We start from the raw sequence: 24,618 nt of genomic DNA, 5'->3' as shown, positions 1-24,618 counted from the left end.
TCTCCCTCTGCCAGCCCGGGGTGCCAGCCGCCCAGCGCCCACCAGAGACCCTCCAGCAGCAGCCCCAGCCCACGCTCACTTCTCCTTCTTTTTGAGCAGCGTCTGGGTCTCATCCAGCTTTGTCTGGATCTTTTCCACACGGTCATCTGCGTCCTTGGACGCGCTGTCCAACTTCTTCTCCAGGAGGCTGAGCCGCACGTTGGCTTCGCTGAGCTCCTCGCCCTGGAGAGGCAGGAAAACCCGAGAGCTCCAGGGCCCGGGGATGGCGGGCACCGGGCAAAGCGCCTCGCCCCGTGGGAGCCCGCGCAGACGTCACGGCTCCCACCCACACGGCACCCAGGTTCCGCGCCCCGGCACGCGCACCCATCACCAGCACCCCCGTCCCAGAGCTGCACGGGGGAAAGGCCGGCGCAGCCCCTGGCAGGGAGGCAGCGGGCAGACGGCACCTCCCTGATGACCAGAGGAACATTTCCAGGAGGAGATCCGGCTGCCATTCGACAGCTCTAAGCGCAACGAGTCACCCGAGGCCGGAGCGCGACCGACAGCGGCGCTGCAGCCCCTCGCTGAGCAGCCAGGGCGGGGATGGGCTGAAGGGCGGCGTACCTTGATCTTGAGAGATTTCTTCAGCTCCTTGATGACGGTCTCCCTGTCCTCCAGCTTCAGCCCCAGCCCCTCGGCGTCGGTGATCTCTGCCCGAAGAGCCGCCGCCCGCAGGTCGGCAGGCGGGGTGGGCTGCACGGGGACGGGGGAACAAGACACAACATCGGTATTTTAAGAGGAATTCCAGTGACTGCAGATGGGACAGATGGACCAAAACGGGGGCCGCTTTCGGTCCCCGAACCCTGCCGGCAGCCGCTGCCCCTGCCCGCTCTGCCCCACACCGCAGCCAGAGGCTCTTCGGCCGGGGCAGGCGGCGGCAGGACTGCAGGAGGTTACGGAGCCGCTCAGACGCCCCAGGCCCCCGCCGCAGCCCACCTTGGTCTGCGGCCTGTCCGCGTCGTACTCTCCCTCCTGCATGGCCGTGGCCATCTTGTTCATGGTGGCGATGAGGATGCTGCAGGACTGGCGCAGGCACTCGTAGGGGTTGATGCCCTGGCTGCCGTAGATCTGCCAAGGACAGGAAGGCGGTGGCAGGCGCCCCGCGGCTGGGCTCCCAGCCACCGCCACAGCCCCCTCCCGGCTCCCCACAGCGCGCCGCCGGCTTGGAGAGCCCGCGGCCCCTTCGGCACAGCCGCAGAGCGAGGCCAGCCGCGGGGAAGGGCGGCACGGAGCTGGGGACCACAAAGCCCCCCGCGTATTGGCATTCCCTGGCCATGTTCCCAGTTCATTCCCAGCCTCTCCCATCCAGAGCTGCTCCCAGCGCTGGAGTGAGGGCCCTGGCTCCCCCTCGCCGCAGCAGGGAACGAGGGGCAGTGGAGAAGGGGGCTTCCCACCTGCTCGCTGGCTTTGAAGGCCAGATCCTCCAGCTTCACGGCCAGCAGCCCCTCGTTCTCTGCCAGAGGAGCGATCATCTGCGCCCCAGCAGCCGCCACCTCCTGCAGCACGGCCACCACCCAGGTCAGGTGCTTGCGGCAGTCCAGCAGCGTGTCCGACACCTGGAAGCCGGGCAGAAACGGGAGGGTCGGGAGCGGCAGGGACCAAGGGGCTGCTTTCCAGCTTGGTTCCCAGGCACGGGGCAGCTCCTGCCCGCACAGCACCGGCCTCACCCCAGCCTGGAGCTACTGAGACTGTAACTCGCTTGCGAAACACCGCTAGGAGGATGGGGAACACCAGGAAAGACAGAGAGACACTCCGGGCTGGAGGAGATGAGGTCCTCCACGTCTCCATCCCGACCAGAGACACGAAGCCACGTCCCACCTCAGCTCGCACCGTCCTTCCCTGCCTGAGCAGCGGCCGCTGCTCAGCTCAAGCTGGGCACTGCACACCGGCACTGGAGCCACCAAGGACAGCAGCGGTCCCTCAGCGTTCAACGCCAGCCCAGTACAGCCCACAGCTCCCAGTACCTGGCTAACATGGCCAACAGTGCCAGGGTGCCCTGCTCTGCCAGCCAGCTCACCTGCTGCCCGAAGCCCAGCGCCGCGGGGATACCCGGAGCGTCCGTGCCCGGCATGCGGCGCCTGATCTTCTTGCAGAACTGGCGAATGTCACTGCACGAGGTCTCCAGGTCCTTGAGGAGGATGGCAAGGTCGGACGCCTCCTGCCCAGCCTAGGGTGCAGAGAAAGGACCTCAGACAGAGGGACCTCCGGCGAGGGGAACGCAGCGCGACCGCGCAGAGCCGGCCCCGCACGTCCTACCTGGAGGAAGGAGCGCAGGCGGCACACCTCCACGCCCATGCAGTCCAAGGCGCTCTGGGTGAACTGCGGAGCACAAACACAGGCACCGTCGGCTCCGGGGAAAGAGACCGCGCGACAGCTGCTGCAGAGCAAACTGGGGATTTGGTCTGGGGCGTTTCAGGACAGGCGCTCTGTACGCCACCCTGCGCCACTCCAGGATTCACAGGAGCAGGGGAACGGGCTGAGGCTCTCCGCCAGCTTTTGGTTACTCTGCGGGGCACAGGACACCGCCACTTCCCTCAGAAGCCGCGGGCGGTACAACTCCCTCCTGGACACGAGGTTCTCCTCACTCCCCTTGCTGCTCCGCTCCTCCCACCCCGCTCCCGCAGGGCAGACGGCCCCGCGCCTCCTTCCCTGTATCCCTGCCCCCACATCACCTCTGCCACCGCCGGCGGCGGGAGCCGGGGAAAAGCGACGGGGAGAGGGGAGGAGCGGCCCTTCCACTCACGAAGCCACCTCGGGGAGGGCAGGAAGGGCGAGGCAGAAGCACAGGGCAAGGGAAGAGCCCGGGTGTTTTCCCCAGCGCACCTTGATGTGGTCGGCCAGCTGCATGGTGCAGTCCTCAGCCTGCTCAGCCAGGTGGATGCTGTAGAGATGCTGCGGGAGAGAGGAGATCAGCACCCCGCGGGTGCCTCCACGCGTGCAAAGCAGCCAAGGGAGGAGACGTGTAACAAAGCCCCCGACAGCGAGGGTTTGGCCTGATTTTTAACTGGAAGTGCAAACTCTTGCAGTGACCCCAGCAGAGCCCCTCTGAACGAGGGCGGCCCCCAATCCAAAGGGTCAGCACCCCGACCTGCAGCACAGGGGCACAGAAGCCCCGTCCTGCCTGCCCGCGTCCCCCCAGGGACAGGGAGCGCAGCCCCCCAGTGACAGCCACAGCTGGAGTCCCGCGTGCTCCGCGGGCGAGGAACTTCCAAAGGGAAGTGCTGCCGACGCGCCCGCGCACGGCTTGTCAACGCGCCACGTCAACGACGTACGCACCCGGGCAGGGCTTCCGGCCGCGGCACGCACCGCTGAGGCCGCCCCAGCTCCCCACCCCGCCGTGAGCGATGCCCCAGGCCCGGCGGCCAGCCGGCCCCTCGCAGCGCTGCAGCCCCACCTGGTAGTACTTGATGGCTTTGGTCAGCGGCTCCACGTTGACCGTCTCGTCCAGCTGGTCCTTGTGCAGCAGCTCGATCAGGAAGTCCAGCGAGCGCTCGTGGACGCTCATCTCGGGGTACAGCATCCCCACCTTCTTGTACACCTCCACGCTGCACTTGTTCAGCGCCCTGCGAGGGAACGCGGGCGGCTTGGCTGGGGCAGGCGGCATCACACAGAGCTTTGCTTCTGGGCGCCAGCCTGAGACCACGGAACCCCCCGGACCACCAGTGGACCCCCAGGAGCTCCGTAGCTGCAGAGCGGTCAATGTCAGAACGTCGGTGGGGAACCACGGCATGAGACGGGCTGCCTGGGAGCTCCAGGAAAGGGAGTCCCGGAACAGGAAAACATGCAAGGCTCCGAGCCAGAAGCCAGTGCTGGGAGCAGCAGGAGACCCTACAAGGTCGCCGCCCGTGCTGGTGCGGGAGCAAAGGCGTCTCAGCGCTCTGAGCCGCCTCCCCGGGAGCAAAGCTGAGCAAGCCTCAGGGCAAGCACGCTCCGAGCCGCAGCCGGTTTGGTGCCCGACGGCACTTCCCAGCCTCCGGGGAAAGCCCTGGCTTGGCGGTGCTGCTGGGGCACCGCCCAGCGATGGGCGCACGCTGACCGAGCGCTCAGGCCCACGCTGTGAAGCCTCCCGCGCAGGACCAGGCCCCGGGCGCTCGTGGCAGAGCACCGGGCTGCAGGGGCGCGCCTGCAACGGGGCTAGAGCCCAGAGCCAGCCCCAGAGCACCCCGGCTCGGCAAGAGGCTGCGAAACACCTCCTGGCAGGGCAGATGGAAAACCAGCGCAGCACGGCTGCTTCTGGCCTCAAGAGGCGGCCACAGCTGAAGAGCGAGCAGCACGTGCTAGAGAACCGGGTCCCTCCACGGTCAGCTCGGGAGGAAACAGGGAAGGAGCAGAAATAAAAGTGAATGCTGCCCTCACAAGGCAACAGACGGGATCCCTCAGCCTCTTCCAGCCCAGCTGCCAAAACATCCTCGCTGCCGGGGGACCAGCGCTGCGGGGAGGCTGCAGAGCTCTGCGCGCTTCCCGACGGGGAGGAGAGGGGTGGGGAAGGGCAGGAGGAGAGGGGTGGGGAAGGGCAGGAGGAGAGGGGTGGGGAAGGGCGCGGTACTCACTGTTCGTATTTGTGCAGCGTGGCCTGCAGGAGGCTGAGGGAATAGACCAGCCCGGCAGCAAAGCTCAGCTGCTCGCCGGCAGCGCCCCTGAGCCCGCTGCGCTCTGCGCAGTTCTCGTTCAGCTCGAACTTCTCCTGGGCCTGTTTGCTGATCAGCTCGGCCTGGGGGGGAAGAGGGCAACCTTCAGCCTCCTCCCGCGCGTGCTCTGCTCTGTGCTGCTCCGCCACGGACAGCGAGACACCCCCCACCCAAAAGCAAGCTTTCCTGGGAAGATTTCTGCAGCCCAGAAGGAGAACAAGCGGAACGGCGTGGAGAGCACCGCAACCCCCCGGTCAGGGCTGCAGGACGGGTGCGAAGACGACGCTCCAAGCCCTGACAGCCCAGCTCGGGAGACGGCCCCAGCTCAAGGGTCAAAGGAAGGAGCGACACGAGCCCCTGACAAGGCCCAGCTCCCCCCGGAGCCGAGGCGCCCGCCGCACCTTGCAGATGAGCCGAGGGATGAGCAGCAGCACCAGGACGCAGTCGTGGTCGCCACCGTGGCGCAGGAAGCTGTCGGGCATGAAGGAGGTGAGGAGGGAGACGTGCCGGTTGGCCTGCTGCACCTCCATCTGGCGCAGCTCCATCTCGATGGCCTGCAGGACACGCGCACGCTCAGGGCAGCCCCTCGGGCCCGGCCCGGCCCGGGCAGCACTTTAAGCAGTCAGAACCTCCTCCCCCCGGGACACAGCTAGCGCCTCGCTCCCTGGCTGTCACCGGAGACATTTCGTGTTATTCAGCAACCGGCGCTCGGCGGAGGGGCCCAGGGACCACCCCGGCGCTCTGGTCCCAGCCCGGGCTCAGGGCGCACCTCGTACCTGTGCTCACGAGCACTCCTTTCCAGCCAGCGAGCGCAGAGTGACAAAACCAACGCTCACACTGGCAGCTCTGAGCAGCTCTGAGCAGCTCGTTCAGGAGAACACCTCCCTTCTGCGCAGCGCTACTTAACTGCGACGTCTCTCTTGGGAGACAGAACCCCCTTTGGCCGCCTCGGCCCGTTTCCACGGCCGGCACCGCAGCCCAGCTCCGCGAGCGCCGCCCTGGATCGGCCCCGCCGCGCGGGGAACGCCTGTCCTGCCCCGGTGCCACCGCTTCCGGAGCCTGGCAGACGGGAACGGGCGCACCCTGCCCAGCTCGCCCGCCGGTCTCCTGCTGCCCCTACCTTCGCATGGGCTTTCGTCTCTGCAAATTTAATCTTGAAGTCAAACATCTCGGGCGGAGGCTGCTGCTGTTTCTCGGCAGACGCCTCTTGCTGGCTCATGAGCTCTCGGTTCACGTCCTGCGCGCAGAGAGAAGCTGCGATGAGACGCAGGAAACCAGCGCGGGGAGTTCTGTAACCCCACACCCACCGCAGCACGTCCGCACCGAACCTCCCAACGCCCCCTCTGCAGGGAGCACCGGGGGCTCCTTGTGCAGCACGCACGGCAATGGGTGGGAGCAGGGAAGAGGAAAGCAAGCGCTCTCCAACGGCCCGGCTGACGGCACGCCGTGTTAACGCCGTGGAGCCCACCCAGACTCACTACCCAGCTCCTTCCGCTGCCAGCAAAGCCCAGGAGAGCCGGGCCCCGTGCTGGGACAACCCCAAGCTCTGCTGTCTTCTCCAGGGCTCGGCTCCCACGCCGGGAGCACGAGCGGCACAGCGCGGTAAGGGGCCAAGCAGCCACGCGTCAGAAGCATTCACAGCGCTGGCCGCAGCAGGGGCTCGGGCAGGACAGGAGAGCTGTCAGAGGGCAGGAGAAGCCGGCACGCTCTGGCACTGCCGGAGGGGCGCAGGAAAACTCCGTGAGGAACCCGCTCTCCAGGCATCAGCCATCCGCCGTGCCCACCTCCCTGAGAGCAGGAGGCAGCGTGCCACCCCCGCCCCAGGGACCACCTCCCCTGGAACGCTCTCGCCTACGCGCGCTCGGTCAGTTCATCGCCGAGGTGGCCGCCCAGAGGAGCAGGGCTCCGGGGGGAACCGCCCGCTGCCGCGCGGGGGGCACTGCGGGGCCGCACCTGGAGGTGTGCGGTAAGCTCTCTGTATTTTTTGATGGTCTGCTGGTAGTCGGCCACGGTCTCCTGCGCAGCCTCCACGCGCTTCTCTGCCTCGCGGACGCGCGCCGTGGCCATGTCCAGCTGCTCCCGTAACTCCAGCTCTGTCTCCCGGGCGTTCTCCTGCAGCTCGTCGTTCATCTCGTTCATGGCTTCCTGGCGAGGAGCAGGTACGCGGGACGCGGTTACGCCGCAGCCAAGCAGGCGAGCCGGCGCTCGCACCAGCCCAGCCGCACGGGGAGGAGGCGGCGCAAGCCCCCCAGAACCAGAAGCAGCCCCTCTTACCAGGTCCCCCACAGTCTCGCGCAGCTCCCGGACCTTCTCCTCCAGGTCCAGGTTTCTCTCTGTCAGAGTCTCCACCATCTCCTCAGCACCCAGGGCAGCATCCACCTGCGAGCACGCACCACGTCACGCTCCGGCCTGGAGCTCAACACGCTGCAGCACACGGCTCCGAGTCCTTTGGTAGCCCCATGGGATCACCGGCCGGCTGCGGGACACGGCTGGGCCATCCCAGCCTGAGGTGGGGGCTTGCTGGACAGCGCGTAAGCTCCCTCCTGATAGCAGGGAGCAGCACCCCTCGGGAGTGCACGCAGCCCAGAGCGGGAGCGCACGCAGCCCAGAGCGGGAGCACTGGCATTCCCAGCGGGAAGGACACACGGGAGGAGGCTTGGCTGCGGCTCTCAGAGGTGTTCTGCTCTCCAGCTGCAGCATGTGGCCGGGCAGAGCCCAGCGCAGCGCCGCTGCTGGAACAGAGCTGGCCCGTGCACGGGGACCCAGAGGCGCCAGTCCCTGCGGCGGTGTCACCCAGCGTGGCTCTCCAGGAGCACTGACACAACGCACTCTGCGCCCGGAGACCAAGCCTGACCTAAACGCCCCCAAACCTCCCCTCCCCGCCCACCCTTCCCCAGCGCGCTCACCTGCTCCTTCAGCTCATCAACCATTTTCTCCGCCTGCTTCACCTCCTCCTGAAGCTTCTCCCTCTGCTGCCGCAGGGACTCCAGCTCCGTGTTTTTCTTCTCCATTTGCTTCTGAAGCTTCACGTGCTCCTGCTTCTCCGACGCGGACAAGTCCCGCATCCTTTGGGAGAACAACCAGAGCCATCAGAGGCCCGGCGGAGGCCCAGGCACCAGGCAAGAGAAGCCGTTCCCCTCCCAGGCATGGCTCTCGGCGGGCAGCAGAGCCAAGCCCCCTGCCCAGCGGCAGCGCGAGCAGAGCGCCTTGGAGCGCTGGCAGCCCCTCTGTGGTGGGCACGCGAGCAGTGTCCCCCGAGAACAGCTCAGTAACAGCGAGGGACGGGGTGAGGCGGTGCCCAGACTGCACCTTCCCTTGAGAGAACAGGAGCGGTGGGATGGAGAGAACAGGACAGAGAACGAAGAAAGAGACAACAGAGAGCAGGGGTGGGACGGGCAGGAGGGGGCAACGGTGAACGGGACCGGCCAGAGCACGGCACGGCAGAACCGCGGCAAGGCGAGGCGCACTCAGCCTTTCACGGCGTAAGAGAGGTCAGCAGCACAGCAAAGGCAAAGCGCAGACAAGGGAAGGCGTTTCGCCACGCGCTGAGGACAGAGCTTTGCCTGCGCGTACGGCGAGGCCCCGTGCGACGGCGAGGCCCCGTGCGACAGCAAGGCCCCGTGCGACGGCGAGGCCCCATGCGACGGCGAGGCCCCGTGCGACGGCGAGGCCCCGTGCGACGGCGAGGCCCCGTGCGACAGCAAGGCCCCGTGCGACGGCGAAGCCCCATGCGACGGCGAAGCCCCATGCAACAGCGAGGCCCCGTGCGACGGCGAGGCCCCGTGCGACAGCAAGGCCCCGTGCGACGGCGAAGCCCCATGCGACAGCGAGGCCCCGTGCGACGGCGAGGCCCCGTGCGACAGCAAGGCCCCGTGCGACGGCGAGGCCCCATGCGACAGCGAGGCCCCGTGCGACGGCGAGGCCCCGTGCGACGGCGAAGCCCCATGCGACAGCGAGGCCCCGTGCGACGGCGAGGCCCCGTGCGACGGCGAGGCCCCGTGCGACGGCAAAGCCCCATGCGACAGCGAGGCCCTGTGCGACAGCTCTGCGCGCAGCCCCGCCGGGCTCTGCCCAGGAGCGCGAGTGCTGGGAGCCCCTCTGGCCTGGACCTGCCTCACACCCCCCACCTCAAACTCCCTGGGAGTCCCGAGCCCCCTGAAGCGACTCGCTGTCTCCCAGTACACATCGGTGAGGAGGGGTTCTGCCTTCTCCCACGCTTAGAGGAGCCGCAGAGCCCAGGAACGCCCCATGAGCAGCGCGTGGGTGCTACATGGCTGCTCTGGAGAAGCACTTGGGTCAGCGCTCTGACGCAAGCTGCTGCTGGAGCATGGCAGCACGGGCTCTTGTCGGAAGGAACTTCGTCGGCAGCACCCGCCTCTGGGGAGCACGAGCGGTCTCCTACCTCACGAGAGCTTCCTTGAGCCTGGCGTTCTGCTCTTCCAGCTGTTTGACCTGGTAACTGGAGGCCGCTCCGTCCGAGCCTGTGGTAGAAAGGACGCATTATTCTGCTGGCGCAGAGGCAGCAGCTGCTGAGCAGATGCAGCTCTTGCAACGCTAACGGACGATGCAGACACCAAGAGGATAGCTCTGTCACACCAAAGGGAAATGCCTCAGCCCCTCTCCTGCGGCCAAGCACAACCGAAGCCCGTGCTTAACGCTGGCGCCCGCAGGCTGGGAGATTCCTCGATGCCGGTTAGTGCAGATGGAGAACCGCTGTGCCACCCCGCCGACCGCACCCGAGCAGCCGCTGGGCTACAGCAGAGCAACGTGTCGCTGGATGCCGCGAGGGCTCTCGGCTCCCAACCCTCCCAGCACTTTTTCAGGTGGACGCCAACGCTGCAGCATTTGAAGGCCGACTCGCTTCCCGCTGCCGCCCCTGCTCCGAAGCAGCCAAGCGTTCTCCTCCCAGCGAGCTCCCCGTGCAGCGGCACCCAGGCTGAGAGCACGCGAAAGCTGACCCGTCCCCACCTTTCTCTTCGATCTCGTGCTTCAGGATCTCCAGGTCCATGGTGAGATATTCCACCTTCTCCTTCAGGGAGTCCACCTCCTGCTGCAGGGACTCTGCTCGCTCCTCCGCCATCTCCTTGTCCAGCGTTGCCATTTCAATGGCGTCGGCCGTGTCCGCCATCTCCTCCATGTAGCGCTCCTTGGCTTCCAAGGCATCCTTGGCTTCCTGCGGCCAAGCACACGCGCGTGAGGAGACCCTGGAAGCCCAAGGCCAGCGACGGAGAGACCCCTCTCACAAACAGTGAGCCTCAGGCAATTAGGAGGATCAAGTCCAATTAACAACAGCTCATCTGGGCTGGGAGGGGAAGGCCCGCTGCCAGTGCTCGGGGTGCCCAGCTCCCCTGCTTCACGCCTTCTCCCACCCGCAAAAGAGCCCAGCAGAAAAACGATCTGCTGGCGAGGAGAGAGGGGTGTGAAGGCAGAAAATACACTGCTTGTACTGGAGCAGACAGATGGGGAAACAAACCGAGGAGCCACCCCGGAAAAGCGGGGCAGAGAGAGGCAAAGCTCCCTGGGCAGCAGGGCCGGAGCCCCGCCGCCTGCACGCCCGCACGGGGGCCAACAGCCGGTGTCCTGTCCCTGGGGAGACGGGAAAGAGGGAAACCACCGGCCTGCAGCCGCCGTTTCGAGTGGCACCTCAAGGCAGGAGCAGAGCCCCCTGGGGACACGCTGCTCCCTAACGAGCAGTGGGACTCGTTAGGCGTTCACGGGCAGCGACTCACAGCGCTGCAGGGCCGGAGCTCCAGATGTGTTTGTTTAGCTGAGAGGAGACGTGTTTTAGCAAATCAAAGTCTACGCTAGGCGGTCAGGACCGGGACCCCCAGCAAGCCGGTGCAGAGAGGGGCCCACTGGGGAGCAGGCTGGGAAGACCGGGCGCGTGAAGAAGGGAGCGCCCGTTCTCAGCCCGACACCAGAGCGGGGAAGGGAGCGCCCGTTCTCAGCCCGACACCGGAGTGGGGAAGGGAGCGCCTGTTCTCAGCCCGACACCGGAGCGGGGAAGGGAGCGCCCGTTCTCAGCCTGGCTCCGGAGCGGGGAAGGGAGCGCCCGTTCTCAGCCTGACACCGGAGCGGGGAAGGGAGCGCCCGTTCTCAGCCCAATTCCGGAGCGGGGAAGGGAGCGCCCTTTCTCAGCCTGGCTCCGGAGCGGGGAAGGGAGCACCCGTTCTCAGCCCAGTTCCGGAGCGGGGAAGGGAGCGCCCGTTCTCAGCCTGGCTCCGGAGCGGGGAAGGGAGTGCCTGTTCTCAGCCCGACACCAGAGCGGGGAAGGGAGCGCCCGTTCTCAGCCCGACACCAGAGCGGGGAAGGGAGCGCCCGTTCTCAGCCCGACACCGGAGTGGGGAAGGGAGCGCCCGTTCTCAGCCCAACACCGGAGCGGGGAAGGGAGCGCCCGTTCTCAGCCCGACACCGGAGCGGGGAAGGGAGCGCCCGTTCTCAGCCCAATTCCGGAGCGGGGAAGGGAGCGCCCGTTCTCAGCCCGACACCGGAGCGGGGAAGGGAGCGCCCGTTCTCAGCCCAATTCCGGAGCGGGGAAGGGAGCGCCCGTTCTCAGCCCGACACTGGAGCGGGGAAGGGAGCGCCCGTTCTCAGCCCGACACCGGAGCGGGAAAGGGAGCGCCCGTTCTCAGCCCAATTCCGGAGCGGGGAAGGGAGCGCCCGTTCTCAGCCCAATTCCGGAGTGGGGAAGGGAGCGCCCGTTCTCAGCCCGACACCGGAGCGGGGAAGGGAGCGCCCGTTCTCAGCCCGACACCGGAGCGGGGAAGGGAGCACCCGTTCTCAGCCCAATTCCGGAGCGGGGAAGGGAGCGCCTGTTCTCAGCCCGACACCGGAGCGGGGAAGGGAGCGCCCGTTCTCAGCCCAATTCCGGAGCGGGGAAGGGAGCGCCCGTTCTCAGCCCGACACCGGAGCGGGGAAGGGAGCGCCCGTTCTCAGCCTGACACCGGAGCGGGGAAGGGAGCGCCCGTTCTCAGCCCGACACCAGAGCGGGGAAGGGAGCGCCCGTTCTCAGCCCAATTCCGGAGCGGGGAAGGGAGCGCCCGTTCTCAGCCCGACACCGGAGCGGGGAAGGGAGCGCCCGTTCTCAGCCCAACACCGGAGCGGGGAAGGGAGCGCCTGTTCTCAGCCCAATTCCGGAGTGGGGAAGGGAGCGCCTGTTCTCAGCCCGACACCGGAGCGGGGAAGGGAGCGCCCGTTCTCAGCCCGACACCGGAGCGGGGAAGGGAGCACCCGTTCTCAGCCCGACACCGGAGCGGGGAAGGGAGCGCCCGTTCTCAGCCCGACACCGGAGCGGGGAAGGGAGCGCCCGTTCTCAGCCCGACACCGGAGCGGGGAAGGGAGCGCCCGTTCTCAGCCCAATTCCGGAGCGGGGAAGGGAGCGCCTGTTCTCAGCCCGACACCGGAGCGGGGAAGGGAGCGCCCGTTCTCAGCCCAATTCCGGAGCGGGGAAGGGAGCGCCCGTTCTCAGCCCGACACCGGAGCGGGGAAGGGAGCGCCCGTTCTCAGCCTGACACCGGAGCGGGGAAGGGAGTGCCCGTTCTCAGCCCGACACCGGAGCGGGGAAGGGAGCGCCTGTTCTCAGCCCGACACCAGAGCGGGGAAGGGAGCGCCCGTTCTCAGCCCAATTCCGGAGCGGGGAAGGGAGCGCCCGTTCTCAGCCCGACACCGGAGCGGGGAAGGGAGCGCCCGTTCTCAGCCCAACACCGGAGCGGGGAAGGGAGCGCCCGTTCTCAGCCCAATTCCGGAGTGGGGAAGGGAGCGCCCGTTCTCAGCCCAATTCCGGAGCGGGGAAGGGAGCGCCCGTTCTCAGCCCAGTTCCGGAGCGGGGAAGGGAGCGCCCGTTCTCAGCCCAATTCCGGAGCGGGGAAGGGAGCGCCCGTTCTCAGCCCGACACCGGAGCAGGGAAGGGAGCGCCCGTTCTCAGCCCGACACCGGAGCGGGGAAGGGAGCGCCCGTTCTCAGCCCGACACCGGAGCGGGGAAGGGAGCACCCGTTCTCAGCCCGACACCGGAGCGGGGAAGGGAGTGCCCGTTCTCAGCCCAATTCCGGAGCGGGGAAGGGAGCGCCCGTTCTCAGCCTGACACCGGAGCGGGGAAGGGAGCGCCCGTTCTCAGCCCAGTTCCGGAGCGGGGAAGGGAGCGCCCGTTCTCAGCCCGACACCGGAGCGGGGAAGGGAGTGCCCGTTCTCAGCCCAATTCCGGAGCGGGGAAGGGAGCGCCCGTTCTCAGCCCAACACCGGAGCGGGGAAGGGAGCGCCCGTTCTCAGCCCGACACCGGAGTGGGGAAGGGAGCGCCCGTTCTCAGCCCAGTTCCGGAGCGGGGAAGGGAGCGCCCGTTCTCAGCCGGACACCGGAGCGGGGAAGGGAGCGCCCGTTCTCAGCCCAGTTCCGGAGCGGGGAAGGGAGCGCCCGTTCTCAGCCCGACACCAGAGCGGGGAAGGGAGCGCCCGTTCTCAGCCCAATTCCGGAGCGGGGAAGGGAGCGCCCGTTCTCAGCCCGACACTGGAGCGGGGAAGGGAGCGCCCGTTCTCAGCCTGGCTCCGGAGCGGGGAAGGGAGCGCCCGTTCTCAGCCCGACACTGGAGCGGGGAAGGGAGCGCCCGTTCTCAGCCGGACACCGGAGCGGGGAAGGGAGCGCCCGTTCTCAGCCCAATTCCGGAGCGGGGAAGGGAGCGCCCGTTCTCAGCCCGACACTGGAGTGGGGAAGGGAGCGCCCGTTCTCAGCCCAATTCCGGAGTGGGGAAGGGAGCGCCCGTTCTCAGCCCAATTCCGGAGCGGGGAAGGGAGCGCCCGTTCTCAGCCCAGTTCCGGAGCGGGGAAGGGAGCGCCCGTTCTCAGCCCAATTCCGGAGCGGGGAAGGGAGCGCCCGTTCTCAGCCCGACACCGGAGCAGGGAAGGGAGCGCCCGTTCTCAGCCCGACACCGGAGCGGGGAAGGGAGCGCCCGTTCTCAGCCCGACACCGGAGCGGGGAAGGGAGCACCCGTTCTCAGCCCGACACCGGAGCGGGGAAGGGAGTGCCCGTTCTCAGCCCAATTCCGGAGCGGGGAAGGGAGCGCCCGTTCTCAGCCTGACACCGGAGCGGGGAAGGGAGCGCCCGTTCTCAGCCCAGTTCCGGAGCGGGGAAGGGAGCGCCCGTTCTCAGCCCGACACCGGAGCGGGGAAGGGAGTGCCCGTTCTCAGCCCAATTCCGGAGCGGGGAAGGGAGCGCCCGTTCTCAGCCTGACACCGGAGCGGGGAAGGGAGCGCCCGTTCTCAGCCCAACACCGGAGCGGGGAAGGGAGCGCCCGTTCTCAGCCCGACACCGGAGTGGGGAAGGGAGCGCCCGTTCTCAGCCTGACACCGGAGCGGGGAAGGGAGCGCCCGTTCTCAGCCGGACACCGGAGCGGGGAAGGGAGCGCCCGTTCTCAGCCCAGTTCCGGAGCGGGGAAGGGAGCGCCCGTTCTCAGCCCGACACCAGAGCGGGGAAGGGAGCGCCCGTTCTCAGCCCAATTCCGGAGCGGGGAAGGGAGCGCCCGTTCTCAGCCTGGCTCCGGAGCGGGGAAGGGAGCGCCCGTTCTCAGCCCGACACTGGAGCGGGGAAGGGAGCGCCCGTTCTCAGCCGGACACCGGAGCGGGGAAGGGAGCGCCCGTTCTCAGCCCAATTCCGGAGCGGGGAAGGGAGCGCCCGTTCTCAGCCCGACACTGGAGTGGGGAAGGGAGCGCCCGTTCTCAGCCCAGTTCCGGAGCGGGGAAGGGAGCGCCCGTTCTCAGCCCGACACCGGAGTGGGGAAGGGAGCGCCCGTTCTCAGCCTGGCTCCGGAGCGGGGAAGGGAGCGCCCGTTCTCAGCCCAATTCCGGAGCGGGGAAGGGAGCGCCCGTTCTCAGCCCAATTCCGGAGCGGGGAAGGGAGCGCCCGTTCTCAGCCTGGCTCCGGAGCGGGGAAGGGAGTGCCCGTTCTCAGCCCGACACCGGAGCGGGGAAGGGAGCGCCCGTTCTCAGCCCGACACTGGAGCGGGGAAGGGAGTGCCCGTTCTCAGCCCGACACCGGAGCGGGGAAGGGAGCGCCCGTTCTCAGCCCGACACCGGAGCGGGGAAGGGAGCGCCCGTTCTCAGCCCGACACCGGAGCGGGGAAGGGAGCACCCGTTCTCAGCCCGACACTGGAGCGGGGAAGGGAGCGCCCGTTCTCAGCCCAACACCGGAGCGGGGAAGGGAGCGCCCGTTCTCAGCCCAATTCCGGAGCGGGGAAGGGAGTGCCCGTTCTCAGCCCGACACCGGAGCGGGGAAGGGAGCACCCGTTCTCAGCCCGACACCGGAGCGGGGAAGGGAGCGCCCGTTCTCAGCCCAATTCCGGAGCGGGGAAGGGAGCGCCCGTTCGCAGCCCAATTCCGGAGTGGGGAAGGGAGTGCCCGTTCTCAGCCCGACACCGGAGCGGGGAAGGGAGCACCCGTTCTCAGCCCGACACCGGAGCGGGGAAGGGAGCACCCGTTCTCAGCCCGACACCGGAGCGGGGAAGGGCTCTGCTCCAGCGTTGATCCCCTCCACAGGAAAAAGTGGGTTTCTTACGGTTAAACGGAATTTCTTGCACTCTGGTTTGTGCCCCTCTCCTCTTGTGCTCCCAGTGTGCAGCACGGAGAAGAGTCTGGCTCTGGTTTCTGTCCTTCCCCCTTCACTCAAGCTTTGGAAGGCGGGACCGGCAGTTTATCAGCGCGCTTGAATTTGGATGGTGCCCCTCCCGCAGCGCTGGCAGACCCGCAACAGCAGATCAAACCGGAGAAACGCGGCTGCTGCCACACGTGGACGCCCGTCCTGCAAACCGCGATTGCTCCTCAGCCATCGCGCTCCTCATCCCCTCTGTTAGAGGAAACCACCCCCGACTTGGGCTCCTCCTGCCCCGCCCAGGGCTGCGCGTCGTGCGGACAGAGGAACCGGCTCACGGATGGATTGCAGGTCCGGCCTCGAAGGCCAGGCTGTCTGCGGGTGGGGCGGGCAGCACAACGCAAAGCGGATTGCAGGACGCATTCGAGACCGAAGCGGTGCCTCCAGCTCCAGGACAACCGCATGCGCTGCTGCCACGGAGCAGACCCACGCTCGCCTGCCGCGCTAAACACGCGGCGCGGTGGGACCGCGCCCGGGACCCGCACTGGCAGCTCGGTCCCGGATCAGTATTTCCGCCGCAGAGAGCGGCGACGGGCGAGGCCGGAGGGCAGTTTAGGGTCTGGCACGCATTCAGAGGGCAGGAGTCAGGACAGCACACAGCTGAACGCCAGCTGGCGTTTCATAAATAACCCCCCCACATTTTCAGCAACGGATTTATCCCTGCAATCGCATCGCCCTGCGCAAGCCCCAGGAGCGGAGCTGCCCAGCTCCCCGGGGCGCTCACCTTCTTGGCCTCCTTCAAGCGTTTCTGGAGATCAGCCTGCTGCTCTTGCATTTTGCTCTTCCACTCCTGCACCTGCTCCAGCTGGATCTTGTACTTCTCCAGCTCTTTAAGCTTCGCCTTGTCTTCATTTCGCTTTATCTTCAGAGTCTCCAACTTCTCCTCCAGGTCCCTGACCTGGGAACGCAAGTTCTCCTCCTCCTACAACATCAAACCAAGCATTACCAAACGGAGCAGCGCCGGCCTTCGGAGAGAGCTCCAGATGCAGGAATTCCACCCCCAGCACCTGGCCCGCCAGCCAGCCCGCACTTGGGCATGGTTACGGGGGCAGTTTTGGGAGAATGCACCACTTCACGCTTGCAGCCACGGAGTCTGTCTATCACTTTCGGCACACACGTGGGACAGGTGCTCCGTGACGCACTGACAGACGCCTTTTGGCTGACACAAGCTCCTGAGCACCTCGCTTTTGGCTTCACTGGGACCTGTGGATTCCCAAGTCCTTTTAACAACGAAGCCACAAAAACCCCACCCCACCTTCAGTAACCCTCCTGCTGCGAGCAGAGCCGCGGCACGCCGGAGACATGTTTCCAGGATCAGGACCAGGTCTCCCCGCAGGGTTCCAGCACACCAACACGCGTGACAGCACACGCTTCCAGCAGCCCGTGCTTCGAGTCGTTAGCGTGTAATTAGGAGCATGCTGACACACACACACGGGGGTGCACCGCAAACTGCGCGTCCATGTCGCAGGGCCCCTGCGCTCTGGGGAGCTGCTCCCCCCCGTCCCCCCAGCGCTCGCCCCGCAGAGCGCGGCAGAGGTTTGCACGGGCCGGGGCGTGCCGTAACCCACGGCGTGGGCCAGGCCCAGGGCGGCTCGACCGGGGTGAGCCGCGGCCCAGCCCACACCCCAGGAACGCTCCTGCCAGACCGGACCCTGGGATGGTCTCTGCCCTGCAGCCCAGGTCAGCTGGGGGGCGGCCCAAGACCCTCTCCGAGGCTGTTCCAGGCCCTCCCCTGCAGGGAGGCGGGCGCCGCGGGCCGCCCAGCACCCCTCCGAATTCAGCCCCGTCTGCCCTAGGCGCGCTGGGGCTGCGTCAGCTGGGCTGCATCGTGAACCAGCCTGGCCCGCAGTGCAAGGTGCAGCCCGAGGAGGGTCCTCGCAGCGCGGAGCCGCGGAGGCATCGCACAGCGGCGCGGGAGCGGTTACCGGTGAGTGCGTTAGGGGAGGCAGAGCCCCGGGCTGCCCGGCACGCAGGCGGTGGGGCCGTTTCTACATGCACGCGCAAACCAGAGCCCGGGACAGCGGTCACCTGGCCTTCCTGGAGACGCTGAGCCGCTGCCGAGCCGCTCTGGAGACAGAGAATTCCCTCAGTTACACCGGCCTGAACACAAACCCTACACCTAGAGCACGGCTGTGCCTTACGGAACGGGAGAACCGTGGCCGAGAGCGGAGGGCTCGGCTCCATCTCCTGCTGAGTGGGCCAGGGCCCTCATCCGGCCAGAGAATCACAGGATGGTTTGGGTTGGAAGGGACCCATAAAGCCCACCCAGCCCAACCCCCCTGCCAGGAGCAGGGACATCTCCAACCACATCAGGTTGCTCAGAGCCCCGGCCAACCTGGCCTGGAACGTTTCCAGGGACGGGGCATCCACCGCCTCTCTGGGCACCCTGGGCCAGTGCCCCACCACCTCAGCGTAAAAAATTTCTTCCTGATGTCCAGTCTGAATCTGCCTCCCTCTATTTTGAAACCATCACCCCTCGTCTGTCCCAGCAGGCCCTGCTGAAGAGTCTCTCCCCACCTTTCTTGCAGCCCCCTTTGGGCCCTGGGAGCCGCTCTCAGGTCTCCCCGGAGCCTCCTCTGCTCCAGGCGGGGCAGCCCCAGCTCTCAGCCTGTCCTCACAGCAGAGCTGCTCCAGCCCTCTCAGCATCTGCGTGGCCTCCTCTGGACCCTCTCCAGCAGCTCCACGTCCTTCTGGTGCTGGGGGCTCCAGAGCTGGACGCAGCGCTGCAGGGGTCTCACCAGAGCGGAGCAGAGGGGGGCAATCCCCTCCCCTGACCTGCTGGGACGCTGCTGGGACGCAGCCCGGGACGGGGCTGGCTTTCTGGGCTGTGGCCAGGCTCTGTCCGTCCCTGAGGGCGAGGTCGCACAGCCCCGCCAGGCCCATCGCGGTGTCTGACCGCGCTCGCTGTGGGAGCCGTCCCCCGACACCAGCCAGAACATCTCGCGCTGCCGCTCCTGGTCGCGCGTCCCCGCTGAGGAGAGCCCGGAGAACCCCAGCTCCAGCCAAGGCCCCACCCGTTCCAGCTCTGCCAGTCGGCGCTGCTGCTGCACAGCGCACCGCGGGCTGCCCCCAGCACCCGGCTGTCACAGCGAGGGGTTTTCGCACCCACCAGACAAACCCGTCTCGAGTCCCCGGGGGCCCCTCAGGGAGGGGGGACGTCCCTTCCCCCTCCAGCCTCTCCCCCAGCACAACCTCAGAGCACGCTCTCTCCTCTCACGCTATTCATCGTTTGCCCTTGCGCCCCAGATCTTTCACAAGCTCTCGTTTTAGCTAATTAATACAAAGCGGGACGGAAGTAATGAAAAACCATTTTAAAGACAAAAACGGAGTAACTGCGCTGATGTAGGTATCAGAAACACAGCCGTGGGCGACGGCGGGCCTCTCCACGCCGTCCCTGTGCCCGAAGGCAGGAGCGCTCCCAAAGAGCACCCCGTGCCGGTCCCTCCGCCCCAGCTCACCCAGCACCGGTGGGAGCGGGGGTTCAGGGCCTCCTCTGGGTTTAACGGGGTCCAGCTCTCCGCTCCCGGCAGGGTCAAGCCGCGAGTCGGAGCCCCCCAGCACGTCCGCCTGCCAACTGCTCTGCCGCCACGTTACCCACGGGACCCGGGAGGGAGAAGGGGGATGGGGAGCCAGGTTACGTTCCTGCTCCCCTCTTCCTCACGCTCCTCCCGCCAGTATCGCTGGCAGGTTTGCTGTCCTCCACCCCAGCAGCCACTGCCCCCCGCGCCGGCGCAGCCCCCCGCTTACCCCGGCCGCAGCTTACCTTGGTGGGCGAGGGCACCGGAGGGGCCACCGGAGAGCTCAGGGCGGGCGTTGGAATCACCGGGGCCACCAGCGGCGTCTGAGCGGGCGTGCTGGGCTCGCTGCTGCTCATCTCCCCGCCCGAGGCCGAGGCCGAGCCCGAGGGCCCGGCCGTGCCGCTGGAGGCTGCAGAATTGGGGGTCCGGGTGGGCTGCAAAACAACACGGTCAGGGGAGAAGGTCAGATGAGCGCGTTTCGAGGGAGAGGACGCTTCCAGCCCCGGCCTGTCTCCCTGCGCTCTTTCACAGCACTGTTTTCCTTTCACCAGGATGCTTCTCCAGGCCCACGTTTCCAGCGCAGATGAAACCCAGAGGAAAATTTTGGAGCTGCTTTAGGCTCTCGCACAGAGCTGGTACTTATCTGCTGGGGCAGGGACAGAGGGGAGCCAGGACCAAGCGCCGTCCAGCCGCGGCGGGCACGGCCCCTGAGCCTGGGGACAGCGGGGACATCCTCAGCACAGCAGCTCCGGCCGGACAGGGCGCACCCCTCGCTGCACCCCAGCGCGCCGGGGACCGGCACCCCTGTACCCCAGCACACCGGGGGCCGGCACCCCGCACAGCCTGCCCGGCAGCGTGACCGCCGCGATCCCACGCTGCTCTGGGAGGAGAACGGCTTGGCCAAAACCCACAGACCATCAGCTGCTGAGGAGAAAGGCAAAACTCACACCCGAGAGCAGACGGGCGGGCGGACCCTGCCTACCACGCGGGCGCGCCGCAGGGGGTCAGAGTGGGGACTAACGAGGGTCCCAGGCGCGCAAACCCGCGCGGGGGCTGGGGCTCCAGCTCCAGGGGACGCGGCAGCACAACCCCAAAGACGCCGGGATGGGAGCGGGAAGGTTTCGCTGCTGTCCGTCCCCACATCTGGAAGCACACCGGACACATCTGCCGCTCAGCACTCGCAGGAGCCCCAGCCAGCACGCGCACCGGTGCCAGCGGCGGCTGGTGGGGACGCGCTGCGGCCAGCGCCCGCCTGCACCCTCTGTCTGCACCCACGCCAGCTGCGGGGGACAAAGCTCCGAATTTTAGGGGAACAGAAGGAGAACAAGAGTAGCGAGAGGTCACCCAGGTCCAGGGAAAACCAGCGGAGCCTGGAGGAACTGGTGGAGCCCCTGTGCCACTGCGCCTGCCCGTTGAAGTGGCAGCGGGACACAGAAACACGGCGCTCACTTGCCGGGCTGCCGTCGGATCTTCTGCCGACTCCTGGCTTATTTTGGGCAACTCTGAGCCAGCTGGCCCGCGGAAGGTGAAACGTCCCCGGGGCGGGCAGGCAGCGCAGCCCTCCCCGCCCGGCTGCGACCCCAGCTCTCCCGGGGACGGTGCAAGCCCCGGCCTGGGAACGGTCTCTCCGGCACCGAGCCACACACGCGGCTCCGAGGACGCTGCCCTTGTCCCGCAGCTGCAGGGATTACAGACCCCCGACAGCCCCCGGCCTGGGCCAGGGACACCGCTACGGTTCCAGAGCTCATCGCCTCAGAAACGGAGACGCGGGAGGCGGCCGTGGCAGCCGGGGTCGGGGAAGGTCCAAGGGACGTACGCTCCTCCAGAACGGGCCAAAATGCAGCAGGCATCTCCCAGAGCGCTCTGCGCAGCTCCCGGGCAGCCGTCCCCAGCGGTGCCCATGGAAAACCCGCTCCCTGCAGCCCTGGGAGGCCCAAGCTGGCTCGCTCCGACGCGGACACAGCCGGGAGCCCGAGCAGACCGGGAGGCAGTGCCTCGCGAGGGGCCCTCAGCGCCGCAGAGCGCCGGAGCAGCCGGGCAACGCGGGCAGGGACGCCTCCAGCTGCACCCGAGCCCTGCCCAGCGCAGCGAGGCCGCGCAGGACATCCGCTCGCTGCTGCTCCCCAGCGCGGGTCGCAGAGATCGGGAACACCGCCGTTCCAACAGGGCACTGCTACGGGATGCACCCAGAGCTCCGGGATCTGCCCCGGTGAAGGGCAAGCTCCCAGCTGGGACTGGAAACGGGCTTAAAATCCACGCCAGCAGGCAAAAGCGGCTTACCTTGAGCTCCCGGCTCTGCCTCGCCGCAAACGCACCCCAGGCTCACGGCACAGTCCTTGCCGCGTCCCAGGCGTTTGGGGAGGAGACGTTTCAGAGGGAATTTTATCCCGCGGGAGCGGGGGACTCTGCCCCTCACACTCTGCTCACACACCTGTGTCGCAGTTTTTGCTCCCCGTGAGGTCCCACCCCAGCCTGGGCTCCGGCCCCAGCCTGACAGCCAAGAGGACAGATATTTTCCGGAGGGGAACGCTGGATGCCCGGCAGCCTGGACCCCCGTTGCCCCGGGACTGAATGAACCCGTTGCTGCCCTGGTTTGAGTTCCTCAAAGCCCTCCTTGCGCTGCGCCCCTTCACGGAAGAGACAGAAAACAATTCCCCAGTTACAAACCACACCTCGGCCATTCCCGAGCTCTCTGAGGACCGACCTCCCGGTCTGCGCCCCTCCAGCCGCGCGCCCTCTGCCAGGTCAGTCCTGCGGGCCAGGGCCGGCCGCAGAAGGCAAGCCATTCCCTGCGCTGGCGTCACTACGGCCTGGGCTGACGCCTCTCCCCCCCAGCAGACCCCCTGACGGTGCCACTGAAGATCCCTCGCAAACCGGGAGCGGGCAGTCGGCGAGGAGCAGTCGGCGCCGCTCGCGGGGACGGCACGCAGCGAGCTCTGCCCGCCGGCCTGGCCACCGCTGCACCGCTCCGGCCGACCAGCGCCGGCCAGGAGCACACAGCTTCTCTGCAGGCCTTCCGCCCCGGCAGGTCGCCCCCCGCGAGTCGGGCCGAGCAGCACGCGTCGCTCCGTCAGCTCCGCGCGAGGAGAGAACAGGCGCTCCGCCCCACCGGCTCACATCTCCCACGCAGGGACCGCCGCTGCTCACCTTGGGCCGCCGCGCCGTGGTCTGGAGGGCAGCGGGAGCGGAAGGCGGAGGAGGAGAGACAGTCACACAGGGACAGACAGGAGCAGAGACACAGCAGCACGGCAGCGGATGCGGCAGAGAAGGAGGTAAAGGAAACAAAAGACATCAAGGCGGTTAGCGTGTGTCACATCAGGTGTAGCGCTCATCAACCCGCCCGCCGCTCCAGGTGGAACCCCGCCGGCGCAGCGCCGCAGAACCGGAGAAACAGAGCCCGCCGCAGCGCGGCCCCGGCGCCGTGCCCCGGCCTGGGCCAGAGATCGCCCACCGAGCTCCGGCCCCGCTCCTCCCGCTTCGGCGGGGCGCAGGGCCACGGGGCCACGGATCCGGCGCGGGCTCTGGCGGACGCCCTGGGGCAGGCGCACCCTGTCCCTCCAGGAGATCTGTCGCTGCCAAGGCAGAACCCGCGCTGCCCCGCGTCGGCCTGGGAAGCTGCGGCCCCGGCTGCAGGGCTGCTCGGGGGCCACCGGCTTCTGCTGGCCAGGAGCGGGCCAACGCAGCGCGCCCTTCCCAGATGTCCCCCCAGTGCCGGGCTGAGGGTCTGTTAACTTTTCCTTTTTTACTTCCCCCTCCCCTCACCCCTTCGATTTCTGACAGGACCAGGGCACCGCAGACCAGCCGCCCGCAGGGACGCCGCCGCCCTGGGCTCTGTTTCTCTTTAAAAACCTGCAGGGACAACCTGGAGCTCCTTCGTGAACCCTTCCGTATTTTCTTGTCATTTCTGGAAACAAAGGCACCCGTCGAGTTCCAGGCAGCCCCCGGCACACGGCCGTCGCCAGGCCGGGGCTCGCGTCGAGGGGCACCCCGCTCAGCACGTCCTCGCTGAGCAACGGCCGATCTCCCACCCGAGGCCTCGAGAAACCAGCCGAGAGCTCTTACAGCCACTTTTTTTTTGTAAAGACAAAGTACAAGCCGACAGGTTATCGCTCAGAACAGCTGATTTCTGCACCCCTGTGGGTAAATCCTGTTTTGCTCCCTTCCAGCCTTCTCTAAAGGGCTGCACCCAACGGGAGGGCCGTCTCGGTACCCAGGGAAGGCGCCCATCTCCCAGCACAGCTTCTGCTCAGCAAAGCTGGCCAGGAAAACGTAAAACCCTCAGAGAAATCCAGGGCCGATTCGGGAGCAGCAGTAGCAGCTCCTCAGGAGAAGGGCGGCGTCTGCGCCAAGTCCTGCTGAACAGAGGCGACGCTGAGGGGCACCGCCGGGCTCCGGGGCGGGGAGCCGAGCTTCTTCGGCGATTCACACCACGCCAAACCCGTAAGAAAGGGAGAAGCCTCTGGGCAACCTCTGAAAGCTATCCACGCCGAGTGACAGGGATCAGCCCTGGCCTCAGGCCGCTCTGGGGCAAGGCCGTCTCGCTCTTCCACGTACGCCGTCCCAGGACCAAAGAAGCCAGAGCGCCAGCTCCGAGACCCCGGGTGAGCGGCTCCTCGCGAGACGGGCACAGAAACGCCCGCTGGCCGTCCTTCTCCTGGGCTCTGCGCAGCGCTCCTCACCGGCTGGGCCGGGACGCGGGCTTCTCCCCTTTCCAGCCATTCGAGCACGGTGTCCGGCGGGCGAGGGGCCGGCGTGCGGGAGGGAGGCGGCAGGACTCCGCTTACAAAGCTCTTGGCGGCTGCGGGAGCATCCCGCCCTGCTCGCGAGGCGGGAGCAGACGCTCACGCTTCTGCGGGGCTCCAGGCCGTGCAGCAGCTTAATTCCAAAACCCTGGGCCCCGCTGGGTGCCGGGACGCCCCGCACCACCCGGCCGCGGCTGTTCATGCTCCATCTGCCGGTTCCAGACTCTGCTGCGTAACGTTGCTGCATGAATATTTGATGGCGTGACACAGCCCCTGCTCCTTGGCAGCGAGGGCAGCGTCTGGGGCTGAGAGCAGGCGCGCTCGGGTCCAAACCCCGCTCCCAGCAGCAAGGAACCTGGCAGGACTCCCCCGGGCGCCAACCGCCGCGGCAGAGCCGGCGTCGCCCGTCGCAAGGTGGGGCGGCAGATCGCAGTCCTGCGGGTCCCTCCCAACCGGGCTCCGCTCCGAGCGCGGGGTGGCCATCCAGCCCGGCGTGAGTACGGAGGCGCACGCCGGTATCGGCATCGCCCGCGCCAGGCAGGACCGGCACCGCGCCGCCGAACGCTGCCGCTGGACAAACTCCGAGGGCTTCTGAGCAGAAAGCAGAACTCCTCAGAGCGCGGCCGTTGCAGAGATTTCCCACAGTTTCCGTGGGGTTTTTCCAGCAGCGGGCGGAGGGGCCGGCGTGCCCCCTGCGTGGGGCCGGCAGCTGCCGGAGCCGATGCCCGGGCGCCAACCGAGCCAAGGCCGCGGGTCCGCGCTGCCGCGGGGTGCCAGCCGCTCGCCGGCGGGAACCTGGTCTCTCGCGGGACCCAAGCCCGCTCCAGACAAAACTTGCTGGCAGAACGCCGTCCCCGCCCCGCGGCACCCCGCGGCGGGGCGATGCTACCTGCGCCGCTGCTGAGCGCGCGCTACAGGAATTCTGCGTTTTAAACAACCGGCAACCCCTCGGACGGGCACCTGCTCACCGGCGTGCTCCCGTGCGAGCGGAGGAAATGAGAGGAAAAGCCGATGAAATCCGGCGGCGGCCGAGCTCCCGGCAGCCGGGGTGCTGAGC

The 24,618-nt window shown here is 67.7% G+C and overlaps 1 protein-coding gene across 10 annotated transcripts in view; it reads right to left on the bottom strand.

Annotated features, from left to right (window-relative positions):
* DCTN1 (dynactin subunit 1) overlaps positions 1-24,618 on the bottom strand; it is a 73,241-nt gene that overhangs the window by 5,713 nt on the left and 42,910 nt on the right. For 5 of the 10 annotated variants that reach the window (XM_086746978.1, XM_086746972.1, XM_086746974.1 and 2 more), the window contains 20 exons: positions 21,967-21,987; positions 19,065-19,253; positions 17,330-17,368; positions 16,026-16,223; positions 9,636-9,840; positions 9,070-9,148; positions 7,574-7,733; positions 6,942-7,046; positions 6,621-6,812; positions 5,788-5,904; positions 5,069-5,221; positions 4,590-4,750; positions 3,434-3,602; positions 2,863-2,931; positions 2,296-2,358; positions 2,057-2,206; positions 1,434-1,595; positions 976-1,107; positions 604-732; positions 80-222 (listed from right to left, as the gene is read on the bottom strand). In XM_086746978.1, coding sequence (XP_086603104.1) covers positions 80-222; positions 604-732; positions 976-1,107; positions 1,434-1,595; positions 2,057-2,206; positions 2,296-2,358; positions 2,863-2,931; positions 3,434-3,602; positions 4,590-4,750; positions 5,069-5,221; positions 5,788-5,904; positions 6,621-6,812; positions 6,942-7,046; positions 7,574-7,733; positions 9,070-9,148; positions 9,636-9,840; positions 16,026-16,223; positions 17,330-17,368; positions 19,065-19,253; positions 21,967-21,987 — 2,636 coding nt within the window. The remainder of the gene's footprint in view (positions 1-79; positions 223-603; positions 733-975; positions 1,108-1,433; positions 1,596-2,056; positions 2,207-2,295; positions 2,359-2,862; positions 2,932-3,433; positions 3,603-4,589; positions 4,751-5,068; positions 5,222-5,787; positions 5,905-6,620; positions 6,813-6,941; positions 7,047-7,573; positions 7,734-9,069; positions 9,149-9,635; positions 9,841-16,025; positions 16,224-17,329; positions 17,369-19,064; positions 19,254-21,966; positions 21,988-24,618) is intronic. The other 5 variants (XM_086746975.1, XM_086746979.1, XM_086746977.1 and 2 more) reach the window with 3 other exon arrangements.

This window comes from Chlamydotis macqueenii, chromosome 4 (assembly GCF_036417535.1).
Source record: "Chlamydotis macqueenii isolate bChlMac1 chromosome 4, bChlMac1.mat, whole genome shotgun sequence".
NCBI classification, from domain to species: Eukaryota; Metazoa; Chordata; class Aves; order Otidiformes; family Otididae; genus Chlamydotis; species Chlamydotis macqueenii.
The sequence above is the reverse complement of the archived record's forward strand: the minus strand, read 5'-3'. Positions and strand labels throughout refer to the sequence as shown.